This window comes from Sycon ciliatum, chromosome 1 (genome assembly GCF_964019385.1).
Source record: "Sycon ciliatum chromosome 1, ocSycCili1.1, whole genome shotgun sequence".
In the NCBI taxonomy this organism is placed as follows: Eukaryota; Metazoa; Porifera; class Calcarea; order Leucosolenida; family Sycettidae; genus Sycon; species Sycon ciliatum.
Genome location: NC_088643.1, coordinates 86,436,217 through 86,456,208, shown reverse-complemented (window position 1 = coordinate 86,456,208; position 19,992 = coordinate 86,436,217). Strand labels below are relative to the sequence as shown.

General features: G+C 46.8%; 1 protein-coding gene and 1 long non-coding RNA gene across 2 annotated transcripts; one reads left to right on the top strand and one right to left on the bottom strand.

Annotated features, from left to right (window-relative positions):
• Positions 1–4,002: 4,002 nt before the first annotated feature.
• Positions 4,003–14,174, bottom strand: LOC135806099 (uncharacterized). The gene is made up of 5 exons (XM_065320245.1): positions 13,766–14,174; positions 9,349–10,035; positions 7,058–7,783; positions 5,551–5,610; positions 4,003–4,586 (listed from the first exon to the last, which is right to left on the bottom strand). Exons 1-5 carry the CDS (start codon positions 13,833–13,835, stop codon positions 4,366–4,368), a joined length of 1,764 nt encoding a protein of 587 aa, XP_065176317.1. The 5' UTR covers positions 13,836–14,174; the 3' UTR covers positions 4,003–4,365.
• A 1,473-nt stretch (positions 14,175–15,647) lies between these two features.
• LOC135807153 (uncharacterized) lies at positions 15,648–18,313 on the top strand. The gene is made up of 3 exons (XR_010551488.1): positions 15,648–16,016; positions 16,848–16,938; positions 17,828–18,313. It is a non-coding gene; the product is annotated as an uncharacterized LOC135807153 (long non-coding RNA).
• Positions 18,314–19,992: the final 1,679 nt, after the last annotated feature.

Genomic DNA, 19,992 nt, shown 5'->3' with positions numbered 1-19,992 from the left:
ATGATCCAGACCAGGACTCAGGAGAAAGCCCTACACATTCATTATGACTTGATTGTGTAGATCTATGCCGCAGAGTATGGTATGTGTAGGGCTCATCCAGACCGTAGCCGGCGCAGATCACATGGATCGCGTACAGTTCCAGCAAGTGTGCAAGTCAAGTGCATTCATGCCAGGGAGTACCGGTAGTACTCCCTGATTCATGCATTCGAACTGATGTCAGTGATGATGCGTAAAAGTGCAGGCATGTGATGTGACACGGGCATGCTGTACTCGTATGTGTCGGGCTACATACAGGCTACTCGGGCAACGAGTCAACGACAGCCTATTGATAGCAAGAGTTCATGAACTCTTGTTGATAGTATTGAAGCCTACTCTCTCTCACTTCGTCGACGGTCTCGATCTCGTCTGCTCCATCGGCGCTCTTGATCTTCTTCTGTCTTGTAGACATATCGCTAGCGTGGCTTGTGAGAAGAGTTTGAAGACTGAGGAGTCAACGCCATGGCCTACAATCAAGAGTACATAACTACACAAGAGTGTGCAACTCCACTCATGGGATCTGGTTCATCGGAATTCCTAGTTCAACTGCATGGTGCGCGGCGTGCGCGATGTTTTGCAGTCTTCGGATCGCACTTTGGCCCACAAACTGGCGCCAGACGCGCAAGACGGCAGAGTGAGGGCAGAGTTTCGCGATGGGGAAATTCGATTTTAACTGACTGAAACCGGCCAAACACGAAAAAGCCGTGGAAAGGAAATGGTGGAAAACTGCGCCACTTTTCTGTTCTTTCTTTTTTCACTGACGCGTGACGCGACGTGTCCTTCGTGGTGAAGAAACATGTCCAAAAGGCAAAATAATTGATTTATTATTTCTTGTTGAGAACTGTTTCAGGAAGGAAGAGTGTAGTGACGGAGAATGGAGACTCCTGCTTCAGGACTGGACGCTACTCTTCCTGTTTCTGACGCTAGTAATACTCCCTCTCCTCCTCTTTCTCCTCGGGCTTCTTGTTTACAAGTTTGCAGTACGAGCAACGAGCAAACCCCAAAACGCCTTGCGTCTTCTTTGGGAATTTCCAAGTTTGTTCCTGCACCCAAACGGGTATTTTTGTCGTACTCAGCTTCACGAACTGAAGCCCAAGAGCCCTGCAGAGTGTCCGTTGATGATGTCCGCCGTCACCTCAACCAGTTGGGTCCGGAGTATGCTGAACTTCGTTGCTGTGAGCTGCAGCTGAAAGAGGAAGTTTGGATTGAAGTCTCTTCCTCCACTAACGTTGCAGTCTCTGCCCATAGTTCCCCAGTTCCTGTGGCAAGGCTTCTTGTCAAGAGTAATGGTGGATATGTGTTTGAGGCCCTTTTTGGTGGCTTTGTGGATGAGGGCAGCTGTTGTGGAAATTTGTCGAAGCTGAACCCACACCTCGCCTCGCTCCCTGCTTCCTCTGGATGGAAGTTTTGTCCTGGCCTTGATGACACTGATGGACAGTACAGTAGCATGCCATATGAGCCAAAGGGAATACGAGTGTGGTCCATGCCGTTTCGTCGCTTTGACTCGCATAAGTGCCAGATCTGGTTTCAAATCCCCAGGAATGCTCCAAAGGAAATGAAGGCGATGTCAACAGTGTGTAGTTATGTACTCTTGCTACAATCGATCAGAAAATGACATTCAGGCATGAGGACACTCCGACAGGAGGCAACTCCACGTGCTGTCATACACTGACTCGTTTTCTCGAATCGTATGAGTTGGCAATGGCAAATGGGCACTGACTCTACAACCTTTTGTAGTGACTGTCATCTCCCAGGTCCCAAGCCACCCAGAAGAAAGACCTGTCTCTGCATTTACAGACTCAGTTGTTCGTATGCGGACTGTAATAGTGTAAAGTGTCTGTTCGGATGCTGCCCTCGGCCACCACTGAACTTGACTGCGGCGGAGTCAGCCTGACAAAATGTGTCCTTTCGACAGCTCAAAGATATGATTTTGGATTTGATCGAGGGAGGTCGATTTCAAAGTGACCTTTTCGCGGTCGCTCATCTGACTGCAAGTGCAGTCCACCAGAACAGGTCCAGAAGCTGAGAAGGTGCGGGTTCCCGTCACGCACTACCGAGAGTCCAGTCGTAATCGTAATCGAGCGAGCTGCACTCCCGCGGGGTTTCACACGGGCTCCGTATGGCAACTAACCCCACCATGCCCTTGTCTCACTCCCGAGTCAAGACGAAGTCTGTCTGAGTACAGCTAGCTAGCAGTAGCATTACTCGCCTAAGAAAAAGAAGAAGAAAGAGACCTTTCAAAAGTGACTGGACTCGGTGTCTTTTACAGCAGGGAGTAGTAATTTAATTACTACTCCCTGCTTTACGTAATTACGGTAAGTAACAAAAGTTAAATTCACGACATGAAGAGGACATGCGCTTCATCAGCTGGCAGTTAAGTTCATAATGCTAGCGCGCAACAGGGGGAATACTCCGAATAGAAGACACTTACTGTGTGACTTAGTTTAGAACCCCATGCTGACTGCGTAGCTAGGCATGATGCACGTTTGTGGCTTGAAAAGAACAACACTAATTGCGGAGTCCAACCCCTGCCCCGCCCTTCGAAATTATCAAGAGCATTCCTGTATGAAATCGATGCTGTACTCCCGATCCCTGCTTCGCTGTGTGCATGCTCTGCGCTGCAGATCCGAGTACTGCTGCAGTACGAGTGTAGTATTATATCACCCAATACCAGCCAATACTAGTACAGTCTGTATCGGCTATAGAGTGACCGGATATAAGAATATATCGGCTACATGCATACAGTGATATTGGTACGAAATATCAAAAGCAATACGTATTTTATCCAGTAAAAATATCACTATAACCAATATTATCGGATGTAATGATATATCGGATATTATGATGGCAACAAAGAATCAAAACATGCATAACACACTATATTATTATCGGCTATAGTGATAACTTTAAAATACATGTAGCAACAATATCAAAGGCCCTATGTTTTTACTTTCTTCACGTTGCTTATTTTTATAGTGATACATGTACACTGTACATAACAGATTTTTTTATGGAAATGCGGGCACTGTCAACTGTGCAGCATGCATGCTCATTTGTCAAAACGCCATGCTGGAAGTATTTCCTTGCCTTTCATGTGTCGATCGAAAAAAGAAAAAAAATTGATCGTATCGCATATAGTGATGCATCGGTTATAGTGATAAAATCACGGAAATCAAAAGGGTACGCTATAGCCGATACAGACTGTACATGACAATGTACAATATTAGATACATGTACTAGTAAACCAAAGTAATGACTATGTTAGGAGAAGTCTAAGAACTCCCCTAGCATAATGAGGGTCAGAACCGGGTTCAACACCCATTATTATGGTTCAGATGATCCCAACGGACCGGGGCTCTACCAAGCGTGGATGGTTGTAGTAAGGTCACTGTTTCCGAACACAGTGTCCTCCACCTTGTTTCATGCTGTCAAACTAATAATATAACAACAACTGAACAACGAGTGTAGTATAGTAGTAGACCTAGGGCTACGTACATGACTGTAGAGTCGATGACTATGTAGCGCTAGCTGATCTGTACATGACTTGTAGTCAGACTCATAGGACTAAGTGACAGCAAGTCTTATGAAGTAGTTAGTATGAGTCAAATATGCCTGCCAGTGTGATATCCGGGGTGTAGTGCCGGGTGGTGTACTGGCACTGCTCTGCACCGGTGCTGTGTGCGATTGTCCACCAGTGCCAGAGTGGAACAAAGCGGGGGATCAAGAGCCCCCCCCCCCCACACACACACACCTCTTTCTTCTCTCTCTCTCTCTCTCTCTCTCTCTCTCTCTCTCTCTCTCTCTCTCTCTCACACACACACACACACACACACACACACACACACACACACACACACACACACACACACACACACACACACACCATGGCTAGGACACACGCACGCGTGCGCGCACACACACACACACCACGATGACATTCACCTCATCCCCTGCTCCCTGGCTGTATCAAGGCATCAACACTGTCTTGTTAACTAGTACATTTACAGTAGAAAAAGACGACTTCTTTTAACATGACATTCAGAAGATGTACCGCTGCGAGCAGCACTAAAACTAAAGTAAAAGAAAGAAATCTATATTCCTTGACCAACTCACGATTACTTTAGACTAGATGCTACATGTAGCAGGGTTCTCATCATGTCACAGCACTGGGATGATCACATACATGTACTTCAGTCATGCTTATCATGAGAACACTGGCATGGGTGACGTGGGGAAAGGTTTCGGCATACACTGGGAACTTGCGGGGAGTACTGGCTGGTTCTCATCTACTACTAGTATTCAGTGTACCGTGGGAAGCTGCGTTGGGACTCAAAACAAAATCGACCGGTAGTCGTTCTTTCCCTCAAGTGGCTGTGATGATGACGTGGAGCTTTGGGAGATTGCTGCCCGTCGTGACTTGCGGGAAACAAAGAATGATAGCAACGCAACAAACAGAGTTCCCAGGGCAATACCAACTAAGCCACAGATGATGCAGTAGGCGATAAGTTCAGATCTGCTGAAATCACCACCAGATGTCTCAGTGGCACATGCTGCAAACAGATGACATAAACAAAAGACATAATTATTATGTGATCATGTGGGGCTGGAAGCACGGAAATTATGGCATTACGGCAAACTCGGCCATTACTATATTTATCTACTTGTAGTTATAAGCGAACCATCCACTGCTCCACAATGCACTCAGTTCAGCGAATCCACTCCACTCTACATGGCACCGCTATGGTGAGGACAAATCCGTTGACAAATTGATATCGTGAGACCCTCCAAACAGCTGTTCCACTTCAACAGAGCTTACCAGTGCCAGTTGTAGCTACTGAATGAATTTGGTGTCAAGCAATGACCGGGTCCAGTTTTGCATTCTATAACATCACTCCCATACCCCGCAATGGCAAAATTCATTCAATGTCTACCGTGACATCTCCCACTGCCAAGCTCTGTTGGCGGCGACACAGCTGTCTGGAGAGTCTGGCAATATTGATATCCGAGTCAACGGAATTGTCTTTCGGCTATGTTGGTGATGTGCAAGTTGGGTGGGTAGGTAGGCTGACAGTGCATTTGTGGAGTTGGAGTTAAAAACTTTGAATCCAAAAGGCAATGGCTACAAAATGGGGATTTCCGCGTTTTACCTTCCCCGAACTAATAATGTGAAAATATGGTAATAGTGTTTTCCATGGCACACCCCAGAACATATTGATATCATTCAGTCTATGTATCAGTACAATGTCATGTACAAAGTGAAATCGAACATAAGCAGTTCCCGGCGCAACATCACACTCTTGGTCGACCAACAAATCTTGCACACACCACCGCTGCTGCAACCGCCCACACCATAGCAAGGAAACTCCTGTCCGTGACAATACCCCCCCCCCCCTGCCCATCCTGTGCAGACAGCTGTTTTCTCAGAATAGAATGAATACAAAGCGAAAGCAATGAATGGAACCAATAGCATGCATGAACCTGCAGCCTAGGTACACGACTAAATGTCAGGCTCACCGTTCTCTGTGACTGGTATTGCCTGTTGCAGCGTATTGTTCATGCCGTTCGTAACGCCAACTGAAGCAGAAGCACGCAGGCAGGAATAGGTCAGACCAAACACTAACACAGATAAACTCTTTTAGCTGATAGTGCCCTGCCTGTGATCTACATGGGGATGAGTGACATAAATTCAATACTCCTCCGCCAGAGAGTCAGTCAAATGACTTTTCTAGCCGTTTCCAAATCCTTTTCTTCCCGTGGCAATCAGGACTTGGCCTGAAAGTACTGAAGTTAGTTGCCGTTTTTTTCACCTGCGCAACAATAATTTAATCTTGTGATTTTCGGAATACTAAGGGGTCGTCCATAAATATCGAACTTTTTTTCACAAAACGAAATAATTTCGTTATGGGGTGGGAGGGGGGGGGGGCCGGGGCGGTTGACCAATTTCGTTTCAGAAAACATTGATACATGTACATTGTCGTAGGAGCAGTTACACACTTGCAATTTTTGTTGTATTATGCATACATAATTATGTCAACCTTTTTTTTTACATTCTGAGGGGGAGGGAGGGGTTGGGCCTAAACTATAATAATTCATTTGCTGAAAAAGGTTCGATAATTCCGGACGGCCTCTAAAATATAGGCCATTTGAGTCCAATTTCCCAAAAAAAACATTCCGGTGGAAAGTCCCCCTCCTCTCTGCATGGCCGCACCAATGTGGAATGCGTTCAAACGCCACTGACATAATGGGACAGCGCGGTGGATCTACTTCAATCCAGTATGTCTTGTAGAGTATCAATTACATTGGGTCCACACAAATCAGGGCACAGGGTTGTTTCCAGTTGGCCTACACCCGTCTAAAACATTCACATTTCCTTAGGTTTTCATCATTTCTCCGTAAGTACTCCCGTTTGGCACATCCATCATTCCATCTTCTCGAAATAAACCACCAGACCAGCGGGATGTGTTCTGATGACACCATCACGGATGACACCCTGCTAACATACACCCTGTCGCGCTACAGTGCTGTGGTGCTGGAGGTGGGGATATAACAGTAAAAACTCACTTTAGCCCCTCCAGTTCAGTATGACCAGGCATATTGGCAACTCAGGATTCAACTAAAATAATATGGTCATGTGTAGCATAGCAACATTCATGCCGCCCAGGTCAGCCACTCTACGCTCAGCTTCTGGCTGCAGGCTGTATTCATACATACAAGTATACATTCACCAAATGCTGTAGACAGCTAGCTGTTTCGGCCATCCAGGCCTCATCAGTACAGCTATGTTAACTTTTAAGTAAGCCAAACTACCGGCTATGGCACAGGAATCGCACCACAGACATTCTGATAGCTTGTCGCCTTAGCACCAGAGTGCTAAGTAGCGGGCCGCATAACACAGCAGCACTAAAGCAGCCTACCCAGAGTGCTCAACAAGGCGAATGTCGAGGAGCATAATACCCATGCAAGTGTGCATTTAGATACAATCAGTCATGCTATGCTGTACTGGCAGCGCCATCCTACTCACCATCATAGGACGGAGTGCAGACCTCATCATCCTTGCACACTGGGCACAGTGTTTGGTTAGGATTGCTATCGACTGGTGATGCGTCCAAGGCAATACGTTGGAAAGTTACGGTTGCAACCGGCACAACCTCCTGATTGCGGAACACGGAGCCTGTTGGTTCATTTGCACTGCGGATTCTGACCAGTGGCTCATGAGGGTTATTGGCATTGTTTGGTGATGTGAACGTGAGGCCGGCATCAGTGCCAGCATCCCATGGAAACAGTCGATACTGCAGAAATTCGTGAAAGCCATTTCCTGAGCACATCGGGATGCTGTCAAGTCCAACGAACCAGTCCGGCGATGGAGCCATCATGCTGGCTAGTGATACCACTGGGTGAAGACGATCCACACGAATCACGCCAGTCACTAGTCCTTCCGCTGGCATGCTCATTCCTTCAAGGACATCGCCAATGTGACCTTTGAAGGAACGCGCCTCTTGCAGAAAGAGGCTTCTATTGCCTGTTTCTGCAACTCGCTGCAGGCCTTCAGTTGCATGGTGCCGGTTCCTCCAGAGAATTGAGCAGGCTGAATGTGACACAACCGTCAGCGGAGAGAAGTGTCCGTTTGGTGGCGGAGGTGGAGATGTCCAATGTGTCGACACTCGGACAAAATAGGTAGCTTCTCCGCCGGTATGGCATGCTTCATCACATTGGCACAATTGGATGCCATTTCCAGCCCCAGATCGACCTGAAGCCCGTCATACAGAGAAGTGCACAACACTAGTGAATCCCACGTAGTCGGAAACGTTGAAATGCAGGACATGACGGACCCATTTGCAACCAGTAGCTCACCAGATCATAAGTTGCATTATGCTGAGTTCTGCAGTAGCATATAATCAACTGCAATAAATATTCTAGTCAGGACTAGCATGGACTAGCACTGTAATATTAGACTTAGACTATTGCAGTATGCTACATGAAATCACAGACCACACCAACGCAGCAGTTGATGGGACAAAATGAATGCGATGATAACAGAGCTCTTTCTTCAGATAGCATACCTTGGCTCAGTATACAATACTGGTTTTTATATCCCATGGAGGTACATGTACTAGTACCTAATAATGAAGTTTCACTGTACAGTAAACTTCGCGAATACAGTCAGACCTCGCTTTTAACGACACACATCCGTTTTCCACAAAAATATCCGGATAAGCGAGGGAACCGGATAATCGAACACCGGCTTTGTTGATTGCATCACGTATGCTGTAAATCTGTAACCAGTTATTTTCTTCCGGATGGCGAGGGATCCGGATAAAAGAGGACCGGATAAGCGAGGTTTGACTGTGACAACACTCGGTGGGGTATCAGAAAAGTGTCCTTATTCGCGAAGTGTCCTTACACCCGAAGTCCCATTTGAATGTATGTGAGCCCATATTTTGTATAGTATGACATGCATATCAAAATGAAGCTCTTTTCATGCTCTATGTCGATGTGTACTTATTTTCATATTGCAATTGAAAGGAACTATAAAGTCAATATGCAATGGAAATAAATTGAAAAATTAGCCTTTTAGAGCAATCTACAGGGACATGTGCATGCACGAGCACTTCGAAGACAGTATGATGATTACTGTACAGTCGGACCTCGCTTATCCGGTCCTCTTCTATCCGGATCCCTCGCCATCTGGAAGAGAATCGTGCGAGGTCTGACTGTACAATCATGTAACACTACATGTAGTCGTGCTGATCATTCCAACTATTTTGAAGCACAATAAAAAATATAAAAAAACTTAAAGCACCCCCCCCCCCCCCCTTTCCTTGGCTGCATCTTCCTGCATGTGTGCTTTTATCCATCACCATGGGTTCTGGTAGCTGTCAAAAGCCCAGAAAGTCATTACTCAAGCAGTGGACATGACCCTCGGCCTCGGGGCACTAAAATCATATCGCTATTCGCGAATTGTCGTTACTCAGATAGTCGTATATCCGAAGTTAAATGTATGCAGTTAGATAGGACTTTGCTCTGGGCACGGAAATTCTGTCGTTATTCACGAATTGTCGTTATATCCATAGCCGTTATTAGCGAAATTGACTGTATACAATTTGCCAGTGGTGATCACTCATCTCCAGTCTATACATCAGTGGCGGATCCTGGAAGGGTTCCAGGGGGGAACCCCTACATTTCGTAAATGCACTACTGGTAACCATATGCGTGTCCATGTACATGTATCAGCTATTCGATTTTGACTATACTGGAACCCCCCTGCAGAGATCACTGGATCCGCCGCTGTACATTCATCTGCCAGGCACTTACCACATGTCTGACAGCTGGTGCTCAGGACTGGCTTGTAGTTGTCCACATTTACCAGGCGCAGTTCAAGCCGTGCAACTCGACCTGCTGAGCCAGTGGCGTCCGGGACCACCGATGACCTGCTGCTGTCTGGAGTTAGCAAGGCAATGGTATCATGGCTCTGTGGCTCTTCGTCAGCAGCTGTGAAGTGTAAGCCATTGTCCGTTCCAGCATCCCACACTGGCAGGTTAATGGAGAGGCTAGGTAGCCATGTATCTTCAGCAGAGCAGAGTGTCTGGTCGTAAATCCCGACAAACCAGTCTGGTGAAGGTGCGACCATGGACAAGAGGGTCACTAGTGGATGATAGCGATCAACAGTGATATTTGTTGACACCGACCCAGTGCTGATCTCAAACAGTGGCTCTGCCTGCACAACGTCAAGTACTTGGTTGTTGTATGCCACAAACTCGCTGTGTATCTGATTTGTCATTCCCGTCTCAGCCACCTGTTCAACCCCTCGTGTTGCAAGCCCACCGGGTCGCCAAAACGATGCACACGCACTGTGAGAGGCACCGACAAGTGGCGAAAACATTGCATTCGCCGGGTGAGGCAGTGGCCTTCTCCATTCTCCGTGGAACGTGACCACATACGTAGCAACTCCGTTGGCGTGGCATCCCTGACTGACACCTGTACATAGTGTTCTGGGGGAGGCTGTGAAGCAAAGAGGAATCAAACCATGCAAAATCAAATGCTTATTTGTTTGTTTAACTCTGATGGTGAGCCAATTAAATTATGGTGAAAATAATGTCAGGTGTCAGGTGTCAGGTCGTCGAATGTCTCAGCACTCCTTGTCCGTTTTGTGCCATTTTGTCGCACTTGCTGACTGTATAAGATCTGGTTACGTTGGTGGGCAGTTAGTCATAACTCGTAACATGTTGTCCTCCTTTTTTCACCATTATTTGTTTGTGTCTGTATTTCATCACTAGACTAGGAAGCATCTCCAAACAGATTGGACAACAATTTGTTAAGAATAGCAATGAATAGTATAAAAGCTGCAGCCTGCCATCACACACATCATCAAAAGGCGTCAAGGATTGCAGTCTTTGCAGAATCTATTTTCTTGTCCTGTTCAAGTTCGTCAGTGTAATATCGCGACTGAAAGGTAATAGTGCAAGAAGAAGAAGAATACCGTCGCCCCTCTCTAATCCGGCACCTTTTGCAACGGCATTTTCTGCTGGATAAACAAGGGTGCTGAATTATCAAATCCTGTCCTCCAACCCGGCCCACCTGCTAACATACATGTTTGTGTCGTACGTCAAAACGTAGGGATTTTTTTGTGTCAATCCAAGTACTTTGTGGAATGCATGTCTATCACATGTACATATCCTATGCACCGGCATAGGATATTCCCAAGTGCATGGTTACTATGGTACATGTACATGTGTTGTGTATGTAATCGTTACAATGCTCCCTGACGGTATGCGATGTACAATGGCTGGATTAGAAAATCGAATCATGTACAGTTTGAGTGATTTGTTGCAGAAAATCGCTGCTGGAGGCGGAATTCAAGTGCCGGATTAAAGTGTAGAAAATGAACTGAAAAAATCCGTTTTACCAGAAAGTGTGCTGGTTTGCTAGGGTGCTGGATAAACAAGTGCCGGATTAGAGAGGGACGGCTGTAATAAAGGGTTCTAGCCAGGCCAACATAGTGTGTGTGGGCGGGGGCTGGGAAACAGTTACCCCATAACCCATTTTCCAAAAAAGGTCTTGCGATGCAAAATGCAACGTATGGCAGCGAAGCCCAGACTTAACCCCAGACCAGTGTGCCATTATGAACCCTCTGTCAGCCACTAGTATCAAGAGTATGCTATCGACTGCATTTTCGTTGAATTCCCTGATAAAACACAAAAATCGACAAATGAGTAGGGAGCAGGCAATTTTTTCACCGGGGGGGGGGGGGAGGGGGCTCAATCAGAGGAAGAGGGGAGGGCTCAATCAAAGGAGGGGGGGGGGGGGCTGCACCCCCTTCCCTCCTCTGGCTAGAACCCTGGGGTGAACATGTCCACCGTTCCACCTGGTCATGGATTCATTTCATCATTGGACGAGGAAGGCAGTGTGTCACACACCTGGCCCATGTGATAGAGACTTACAACCTTTTAAAAAGGTTGCATGCTCTTGGTTTATGGACCGTCTTGCTTGTACCATACAGTGGCTCCCCCCCCCCACCACCACCATGCACGAAAAGTCCATGCCACACCCCCAAACTAGCCAAAACTATAGGCAAAAGAACCTCTCAGCCCTGGGCCTCTCTTCACAGGAGTAAATCTTATGCTATAAACTGCAATGATTATTGCCATATTGGTCAAGTGGGGTCCTTGCTGGAGCCTCAAGTGGGGCTCTTCTTATCACACTGCCTGTTTCAAGTGAAAGCTAAGTGAATGGCATGCACACTATCCTGAGAATGGGCATCTCTACACTTGCCAGAGCAAGTGGTCCATAAAAACAATACTACAAGTCATGCAACACAGGTGTGGTGCCCGATGCATTACAGTTACACTCTTCCACTTGTGACTGTACATGTTGTCTTGTAGCCATATCAGCGGACGCAGTAGGGCTAGGAAGCCTAGGATCCTAGGACTCTGTGCTGCTGAGTAATCAAGCTCAAGGCCCAAACAAACAAAAACAAAGCCTAGAAGAATGTTTGTGTCTCAGCCACATTCTGTGTGGATGCATGGAGGGCCTAGGGGTTGGCATAAGCATACGTAACTTGTAGTTGTAGTAACTCCACTTGTGCACGGCTATGAAGTGAAGTACAATGTACTCCTTGTTTGGCCCTGCATCATAGTAAGCATGCCAAAGCACTCAGCAACACCTACAATGTACGGTGACTAGAGAAGTAGTTGAGTAAGACAGGCTCCCTGCCTTGATGTGTCGGACTCAGAGTCTACTGTTCTAGCCACAAAAACCCATGCTGTTCCCAGTCAGGGGCCCCATGCCCAGCACTCAGCAGTCCCAAAATCTTTCCGATACTCCAGCAAGATGTCAGGCTGAGATGCACAATGTGACCATGTAGGTCATCATTCATCAGTGTTCATGTGTAGTGGCTAGCCAGTACAGTAAAGTATGTAGAAAATAGAGACATTCTCGCACTTCACTTTTGCCCTTCATTGAACTGTGGACTTGATTCAGTCTTGGCTTGAGGGAGGTAACTTTTAGCTTGTGTAGTCCCAGAATGCCATTTTAATTATCCCAGCATTATGCAATCGAAATTTCAGGCAGAGTGATACTTCATTGACAAACGTGTTACATCTCCATACTCAAGACCGGCGGAAGCAGTTTTTGATTGGTCCCCATCCCCTAGCCTTTCATGCTTTGTGCGTGATATGTTGGGAACACATGACCTCCTCAGCTGTAAACACACGTTGGTCGCCAAAAGTAACGTTAGTTGGTCCATTGGTGGCCAAAAAGTTGGTCCAGCCATGGCCAGACAAACTGGACCAGTCCCCCCCCCCTGATACACTCAGGTACTCCAACTTTTTGGTGCCAAACAATCTTGTTACATACCTACATGTAGGTACTAGGTGTGGCTGATCAAGCAGGGCATGAAATTATTCCTTTGGTAGGTGGTCAGAGCAGTGCCTGCCTGTGGCTGTAGCTAGCTCAGGGAGCAGTGGCAGCACAGTCACAGGTTGGAGAACTAAAGACGGTTTTCTAAAGCCTCTCTCTCATCACAGCCATGCGCCAGGCGCCTGCGCCTGAGGACTGTTTTTGGCCAGCGTGCATGCAGGGCACAGGAGGATCATAGCATACTGCCATTATTACTGGGTAGGCTAAGCTCACCTGACTCATGCCATGGATTATACCTGAACCATTAATTTTTTACTGGTCATGTACATGTACATGTACTTGAAATCAAATATTAGTGCATGCACCACCTTCCAGTACTAGTAGTAGTGGATCTCTTCCATCAGTACTTCGAAGTATTTTAGCAGGGTGCAGAAGGGGCGAAACAATGCGGATTATGACACCGTCACGCACACAGCCCGGTGGAAACCAGGATTGGAATGCTCGATCGGCTCGGCTGGGCCATGGGGGCGGGTTGTCGAAACGCGCTAATTATTTTCCTAGCGCAGCATTCCAAAGTGGCATGTCATAGCCATAGGAAGTAGATGACCGAGTGAAAAGACAGTTTGTATAAACCACTTATTTATCGCTACGATTCATACTGGCCTGCAAGCACTATTATAATTTAGTATTAAAACAAGACTTGAATTCAATATTATTGCATGCGGGATCGAGCAATGGGCCACATAAAGTAGTTTTACTTTAGTCTAGAGTCACAGTCCACGAGTCCATGGTCGAAAGAGCAAAGCCAGCAAGACTGCCAAGAGTCGCAATTTCCCAGCCGCATGTCAGTACGCCTAGAACTAGCGTCGCTTACCGGCAGAATCTTTCAGCAAGAGGAAGAGCTGAAGCAATACCAGCGATAATCCTCTGTTCACGGTCGCCATGAGCACGGATGGTGGACGGGGACGTCCTACTGTCCAGAAGGCTCAAGTAGTTAGTTGCCGGAGTCTGTACTTCCCGTCGACGTCCTCCGCCAAGTTCCGGCAGCGATCTGCTGAAGTGTGCGTCGCCTATGCTGGTTACTCTACTGCCTGTCAGACCACACACTGACACAGGAGAGTGTGCCGGGCTAGAGTCTAGTACTAGAGTAGAGAGGCTGAGACTGAGAGGTGCCGGACTGGTTGGGAAGCCGGAGTGATCACACTTGCTCACGTCTGCAAGACACTGGTGGACCGATTTTCTCTCCTTCCCCACATTCGCCCATCAGTAAACTGCTAGCTAGCATGCTGCCTACGCTTTGTTTATTTTAGTTTGTTGAGGAGACGGTCTGTGACACTGATATTGTGACAGTCCGTACTGTTGCCGTGTTGGCAGTGCCAGTGTGCATGTTGCACTGCCAAGTGTCACCGTGTGAGGCTGTCAGGCACAAACACCGTGGTGATAGCCACGACCGTCCAGTATCCGCAGCCCCCGGAATAAACCGGTCAAGCTCAGACCAGCAGAATGCATCATCATGATTTTTATAAGTAGATCTACGATATGCAGACTCGATCGATCGAGCAAGTGGTGATGATCGACTCGAAGTTCAGTGACTCGCCAGTGGCAGTGTGTTATGTGTTTGAAAATGAAATTCGAAACTCATCACGAGAAGCAGAGAGTAGTACAATGTACAATGTCATGTACCCGGATACAGGTTACCAATAGTACATGTACAGTCATGTACATGTTCGTGTACGTGTACTTGTATACATGTACATGTACTGTGTCGACCAGGGAGTAGTAGAATATGGTATTGTACTACTCCCTGGTGTCGACTGTCCGTTTTTGTGGTGTTAAAGGGGAAGTATATACCCTAAAATCAAATTTTCACCAGTTGTAGTCTTCTGGGTGCTGAGTCGAATGGTCTTGGTCCGAGGAAGCTGCGACGCTCCCTTCCTACTTGAATCCCAATCGAACTCGCGCACTTCCACCGAAACTGGGTGACTGCGCCCTACTAGATGGGGATTTGTATGCAAAATGTCACTAAAAGCGCCATTTCGTTCTTATAAAAGCACGGATGACCGCGATTGGCCCATATGTTGTAGTCTTTTGGACGCTGAGTCGACTGGTTTTGGTCCGAAAAGGCTGCGATGCAGCGTTCCTCCTTTATTCCCAATCGAACATGGTTGAACAAGCGGTCACGTGCTCCTGGGTGCCCAAATCACCTGGTCACCGCGCCAGCAGGCGAGAACTTTCACACCAAGGTTCAACTCGAGTTCAACTCGAGTGACAGGACTGCACCCAAAAAAGGTCAAACAGGCTAGTAAGTTGTACCCTGCAGGCACGGTGACCAGGTGACTGGCGTACGCAGGAGCACGTGACCGCTTGTTCAACCATGTTCGATTGGGAATAAAGGAGGAACGCTGCATCGCAGCCTTTTCGGACCAAAACCAGTCGACTCAGCGTCCAAAAGACTACAACATATGGGCCAATCGCGGTCATCCGTGCTTTTATAAGAACGAAATGGCGCTTTTAGTGACATTTTGCATACAAATCCCCATCTAGTAGGGCGCAGTCACCCAGTTTCGGTGGAAGTGCGCGAGTTCGATTGGGATTCAAGTAGGAAGGGAGCGTCTCAGCTTCCTCGGACCAAGACCATTCGACTCAGCACCCCGAAGACTACAACTGGTGAAAATTTGATTTTAGGGTATACTTCCCCTTTAAGGATGTTTAGCAATGCGAAAGTTCGAAAGAAAATTCGAGTCTGCAGTCCTTCCCCAGACGCGCAAAAAAAAGACCTCTCCCACTAATCCCGATATAACAGATTCTTGACTGATTTTTGCCGCGAAAGCGAAAAAATGTTCTCAAATTTGAGAACTGTCCTAAATTGGTTCTGAGAGATGGAAGCCGTTTTACATGGCCTACGTCGTTTTACTTTGCACCACCTCGTTTTATTTTACACTATGTATTCTTGACGGGACGCTCTTTCGGCAGATATATTTTTAGTGAAGTTCCGTAGAGGAGACGTATATCGAAAATGTTGTGAACGAAGCTGAAATTGGCATTTTTATGCACCTAATTTCAAGCCGAATTATCGCCAGAGCACGCAGCGTTTTCGGCCAGCACGAAGGCGGCAACATATAGAGGTAAGCAATACCTATCACTTACAAGACAAATCTAATCTGTTCACGAGCTCCAAATACCTAAAATTCAGAACTTGCTGTGCTTGCTCGGCCCTATCTACATGTATGTTACATAGAGTATCACACACATTTGGCAAGTACAATGCACAACATTATAATACCGTCTTCTAAGCTGTAGTCTTCACTGGTTTACAGTTTTGGATATGTAGAGTAAAGCCTCATTCACACTTCGCTTTGCGTAAGGGAAACACGTCACAACGGCCGTTTGCGGCGAGAAAGTTGACTTGATCTTGAGTTGAGTTACTTGTTTGGTCCATCACCTGTGCGCATTGCGTTCATGAAATGAAGTATGAATCAGTCTTGAATGTGCCAGTCCATTGCTCAGTTTTACCATGTTCTTGCTTAAGTCTGTTGTGATTTATCTTGAATCCGTAGACATTTCGCCGTATTGGTACCATCCGTTCCATAAAAATGCTGGTTCTTGTAATGGCATGCACCATAAAGTGACATCTGTTCTATAACCGTAATCATCTGCCTGCCATATCTTCTACATTTAGTGAGATGTTGCCTAGGGCTGCTGCACTGTATGCATGCAGTTGTAGTTCCCACCGCCTTGATGCTGGCGGCGTATTCAACATGACATGTATGCATTGTATGCACGCCTATGGATTCGTCCTTTTCTCGTGTAAGTGTACACTCAAGATTGTTCTGTCTAATAGAGTGATCTAGACTTGTTCTCACTTTGTCCACCAATATTCTTGTATGCGAATCGTTCATCAGAGTATAACTTCATTTTCAGGCTCTCTGGTGTGTACATTCTCTCTTGCTGTCCAGGGTTGCTGCACTGTATATTTGTAATCATCGCTGACTGGCTGTTGGCAGAGTATTTGATGTGTGCACGTGTATGGATCCGTCCCTTCCTCATGTAAGTGCGCCAGCATTTGTGATATAAAGTTGAGTGATATAGAACTCGTCTCAAATATAACACCATTTGCCAATCAGCGGCCGTTCTAAGCGGGATATATTCAGCGATATATCCCGCTCGGTTCACATGGGTCACTTCGAGAATAAGGAAACTTAGCCTAGTTCACATTCGACGTAACGCTGACGGTATGGGACGTAAGGGCCTGTTGGGACGGCCGGGGTGAGCTGTAAAATCTTGTACGATTCGTAAGACACAACATGTAGTATGACACGACATGTAGCAGCTATTGCAATTTTCAAGAAGTGACACGAAATCTTATCTTCCTAAAATTTGAATCAGTTGTGCTAGCCATTCGGCGAGTTATCATGGGAAGCGTAGTGTTAACCGTGTTTGAAATGTTAAAAAAAACTAAGTGTGCTGTTGTTCGCATCGGGAGGGGTCAGCGCACGACACATCCCCTGTTCACACTCGAATGCAGTTGTTTTGTACGCTTGCGTCCCCGTCTACGGTCTGAAAAGTTGAACTGATCCAACTCTTCCCCTCGCTTCCCAATCTGTAGGGTAGAACGGTTGCGTTCCCGTTCCTGGTGTTCACATTGGACGCTGTCTGTCGGCGTCATAACCGTTCCGTCGGTTCTCGTCAATCCTTACGTTGCGTCCCGTTGCGCCCCGTCGAATGTGAGCTAAGCTTTCGTGTTGGTCACACTCTGTATTTAGGAAAGTACCATGCACATGGATTATACCATTCGCACTCTGTGTATACCGAATCCCCCAATTGTCCCTCGTCCTAACGCACTCTCGAAAATATTCGCCGTATACCCCTCATACTCATGGTATAATCCGTACCTAATATATAATCAGTATCATCTGCTGTTTATTTTCCATTGCAGGTTAACGTCTCAATCAAGCATCGTCATCAAAACTTTGCACAGAAGAGTGTTTGTCAGCGGTGGCGGTCATCCTCTGGGATCCTCTTTCTGTTATTACTGAAGCTCGATTCCCAATACATGAACTGCTTTCCACAATGCGCAACATGCAACACCTGCGATGAGCTGCAATCGCGACAGACGATTCACAATCTGTTTTGTTTCTGCGGCATCCAAGTGCAGTGCGTAGTACCCTCACGTGCACCCAGCCTAGTGAACTGCACTCCATTTGTGTACAACGCGCTTGGCAAGAGTTATGCTTTTGCCAACTTCTGGGACAGTGGCCCTACAACTGCTTGCGACAGGCATTTCCTCGCCGCAAGTGTTACATCGCAGAAAGTGATACATGTAATTGTGAATTGTAAATACCTTTTAATCCAATTCAACTTTTAGTATGTGCTTCTCTTTGTTGAACAGCAATGGGTAACCAACTCTTCTCCTGTCCAGTCATTCTCCTGCTCGTGTTTGTATGGTGGTTGTATACTGTATACCCATTGAATGATAAATGTACTACAGTATCAGGTTTTGTGTGGTGATATATTCACGTCCAAATATGTTCAATTTTCACTTGAGCACACAAGGGTTAGAAGCTTAGAAACACTATACATATATTCTTTAGGGTGTTCTCCATTGATATAATGAAAGATCTCACCTGTTCAAGACGTCCATGTCGACTTTGAGGCCGACTTTCGCATCGATGTCGGCTATTTTCTAGCACTTAGAAAAATGATCCCTACCACCCGGAACGCATTCTATCGCGTTGTTTGCATTCTCCTGGCGGCAGGGCATTGCCAAACTGATAACCTTTCATATGAAATAATTCAAGGGATGTGGAAGAAGCCTTCACTGCTCGACCAGGCCGATAACCCTATTTCATACATACCCCAAAACTAGACAAATTCGAAATTTCTCAAGCTTGAGAACGTTTCCCGGCAAAAAAACCCTCGAAATCTGTTATATCGGGATTGGTCGTTTGGGAAAGGACTGCTGGGAATGAGTACAGAAACAAAGGTCGAAACTTACTTCGAAAACTTGGACGCGAAGTTGCAGTGATTTGCGAAAGTAACTTTCTCTTTTCTCGGTACGCATTTCACTACAGGGAGTAGTAATTTTACAGCCCCCTGCTTGAGACTGAGCTGCATATACGGTACGGTACTATAAGATTCAAATAGCTTCGAGAAAAAGTCGTTTCGCATATTGCTAACCTCACAAGTTTTCTTTTTCGAAATAGATTTTCGCAAAATATCGCCACCACCAAAAGTTCGAATTTTCGCATTGCTAAACGTCCCTGTTGTCTCTTGTCTGTTGACTTTTCTTCTAGCTGCTGCTGCAAAGAGAGGCCTAGGTATGTCGCACTAGCTTGCACTGCTCATCGTTTCCCGCTATGTTGCGTAGTAAAACTCCGCTGGCCAGTCGGTGGACCTACACGGTCAGACACCAGATTGTGTGCTTACTGTGCTACCAGACTGAGAGTCCAAATGAAAACTCAGAGTCAGACTAGTACAGTAATGTAGTAGGTTAGTATAGTACCTGTCAGGCAAAAGAGAGAGAAGAGAGGAAGTGGAAAAGTGGCATGCCGACAGTCGACCATCGGAAGTAGAATGTGTTGCTGTACTATCCACTGCACTGATCTCGAAAGGGTTCGTAGGGACCTGGGCGGCCAACTGGCGATGGGAAGCTCCGAGCTATGCTTTGTCTTGTAGTACATAGCCTAAGCTCAAACTCAAACTTATCTCCACCAGCTTTGGTGCACAGGTGAAACTACAGCAAGGCGCGCGCGCCGACGAACACCTCTTTCCAGTTCCTCCTTCGATCCTTCCTTCTGAAAAAAGGCTATGCGACCTGGCTGCATGACGTCTACATCATGTCGACGTCTACCATGCGTAGCGCGGGCGCGGCGGCGCGGTGGGCGGTGCACTACGCGTATACGGGTGCAGGCCGGCGGCCGCTGCATGCAGCCAGTGCGCTAGTGCTTTTGGTGCACCTTTGGGCACGGATGAGTTTATAGAACAATATTTTGTCCAGTCCAAGGTCGCCACCTGGTGTGAGGAAGTTGCGCAGCTCACGACCATCGCTGCATCGCAGCCACAGGCCGCCTACTCCGCCTTCACACAGGGCCTGCAAAACAA

Coding starts and splice junctions, on each gene's coding strand:
- LOC135806099 (XM_065320245.1), bottom strand. CDS start 13,835: ATGGCGACCGTGAACAGAGGATTATCGCTGGTATTGCTTCAGCTCTTC. Junction 10,036..13,765: donor CTTGCTGAAAGATTCTGCCG/GTAAGCGACGCT, acceptor TTTGCTTCACAG/CCTCCCCCAGAACACTATGT. Junction 7,784..9,348: donor CACCAGCTGTCAGACATGTG/GTAAGTGCCTGG, acceptor GACGGGCTTCAG/GTCGATCTGGGGCTGGAAAT.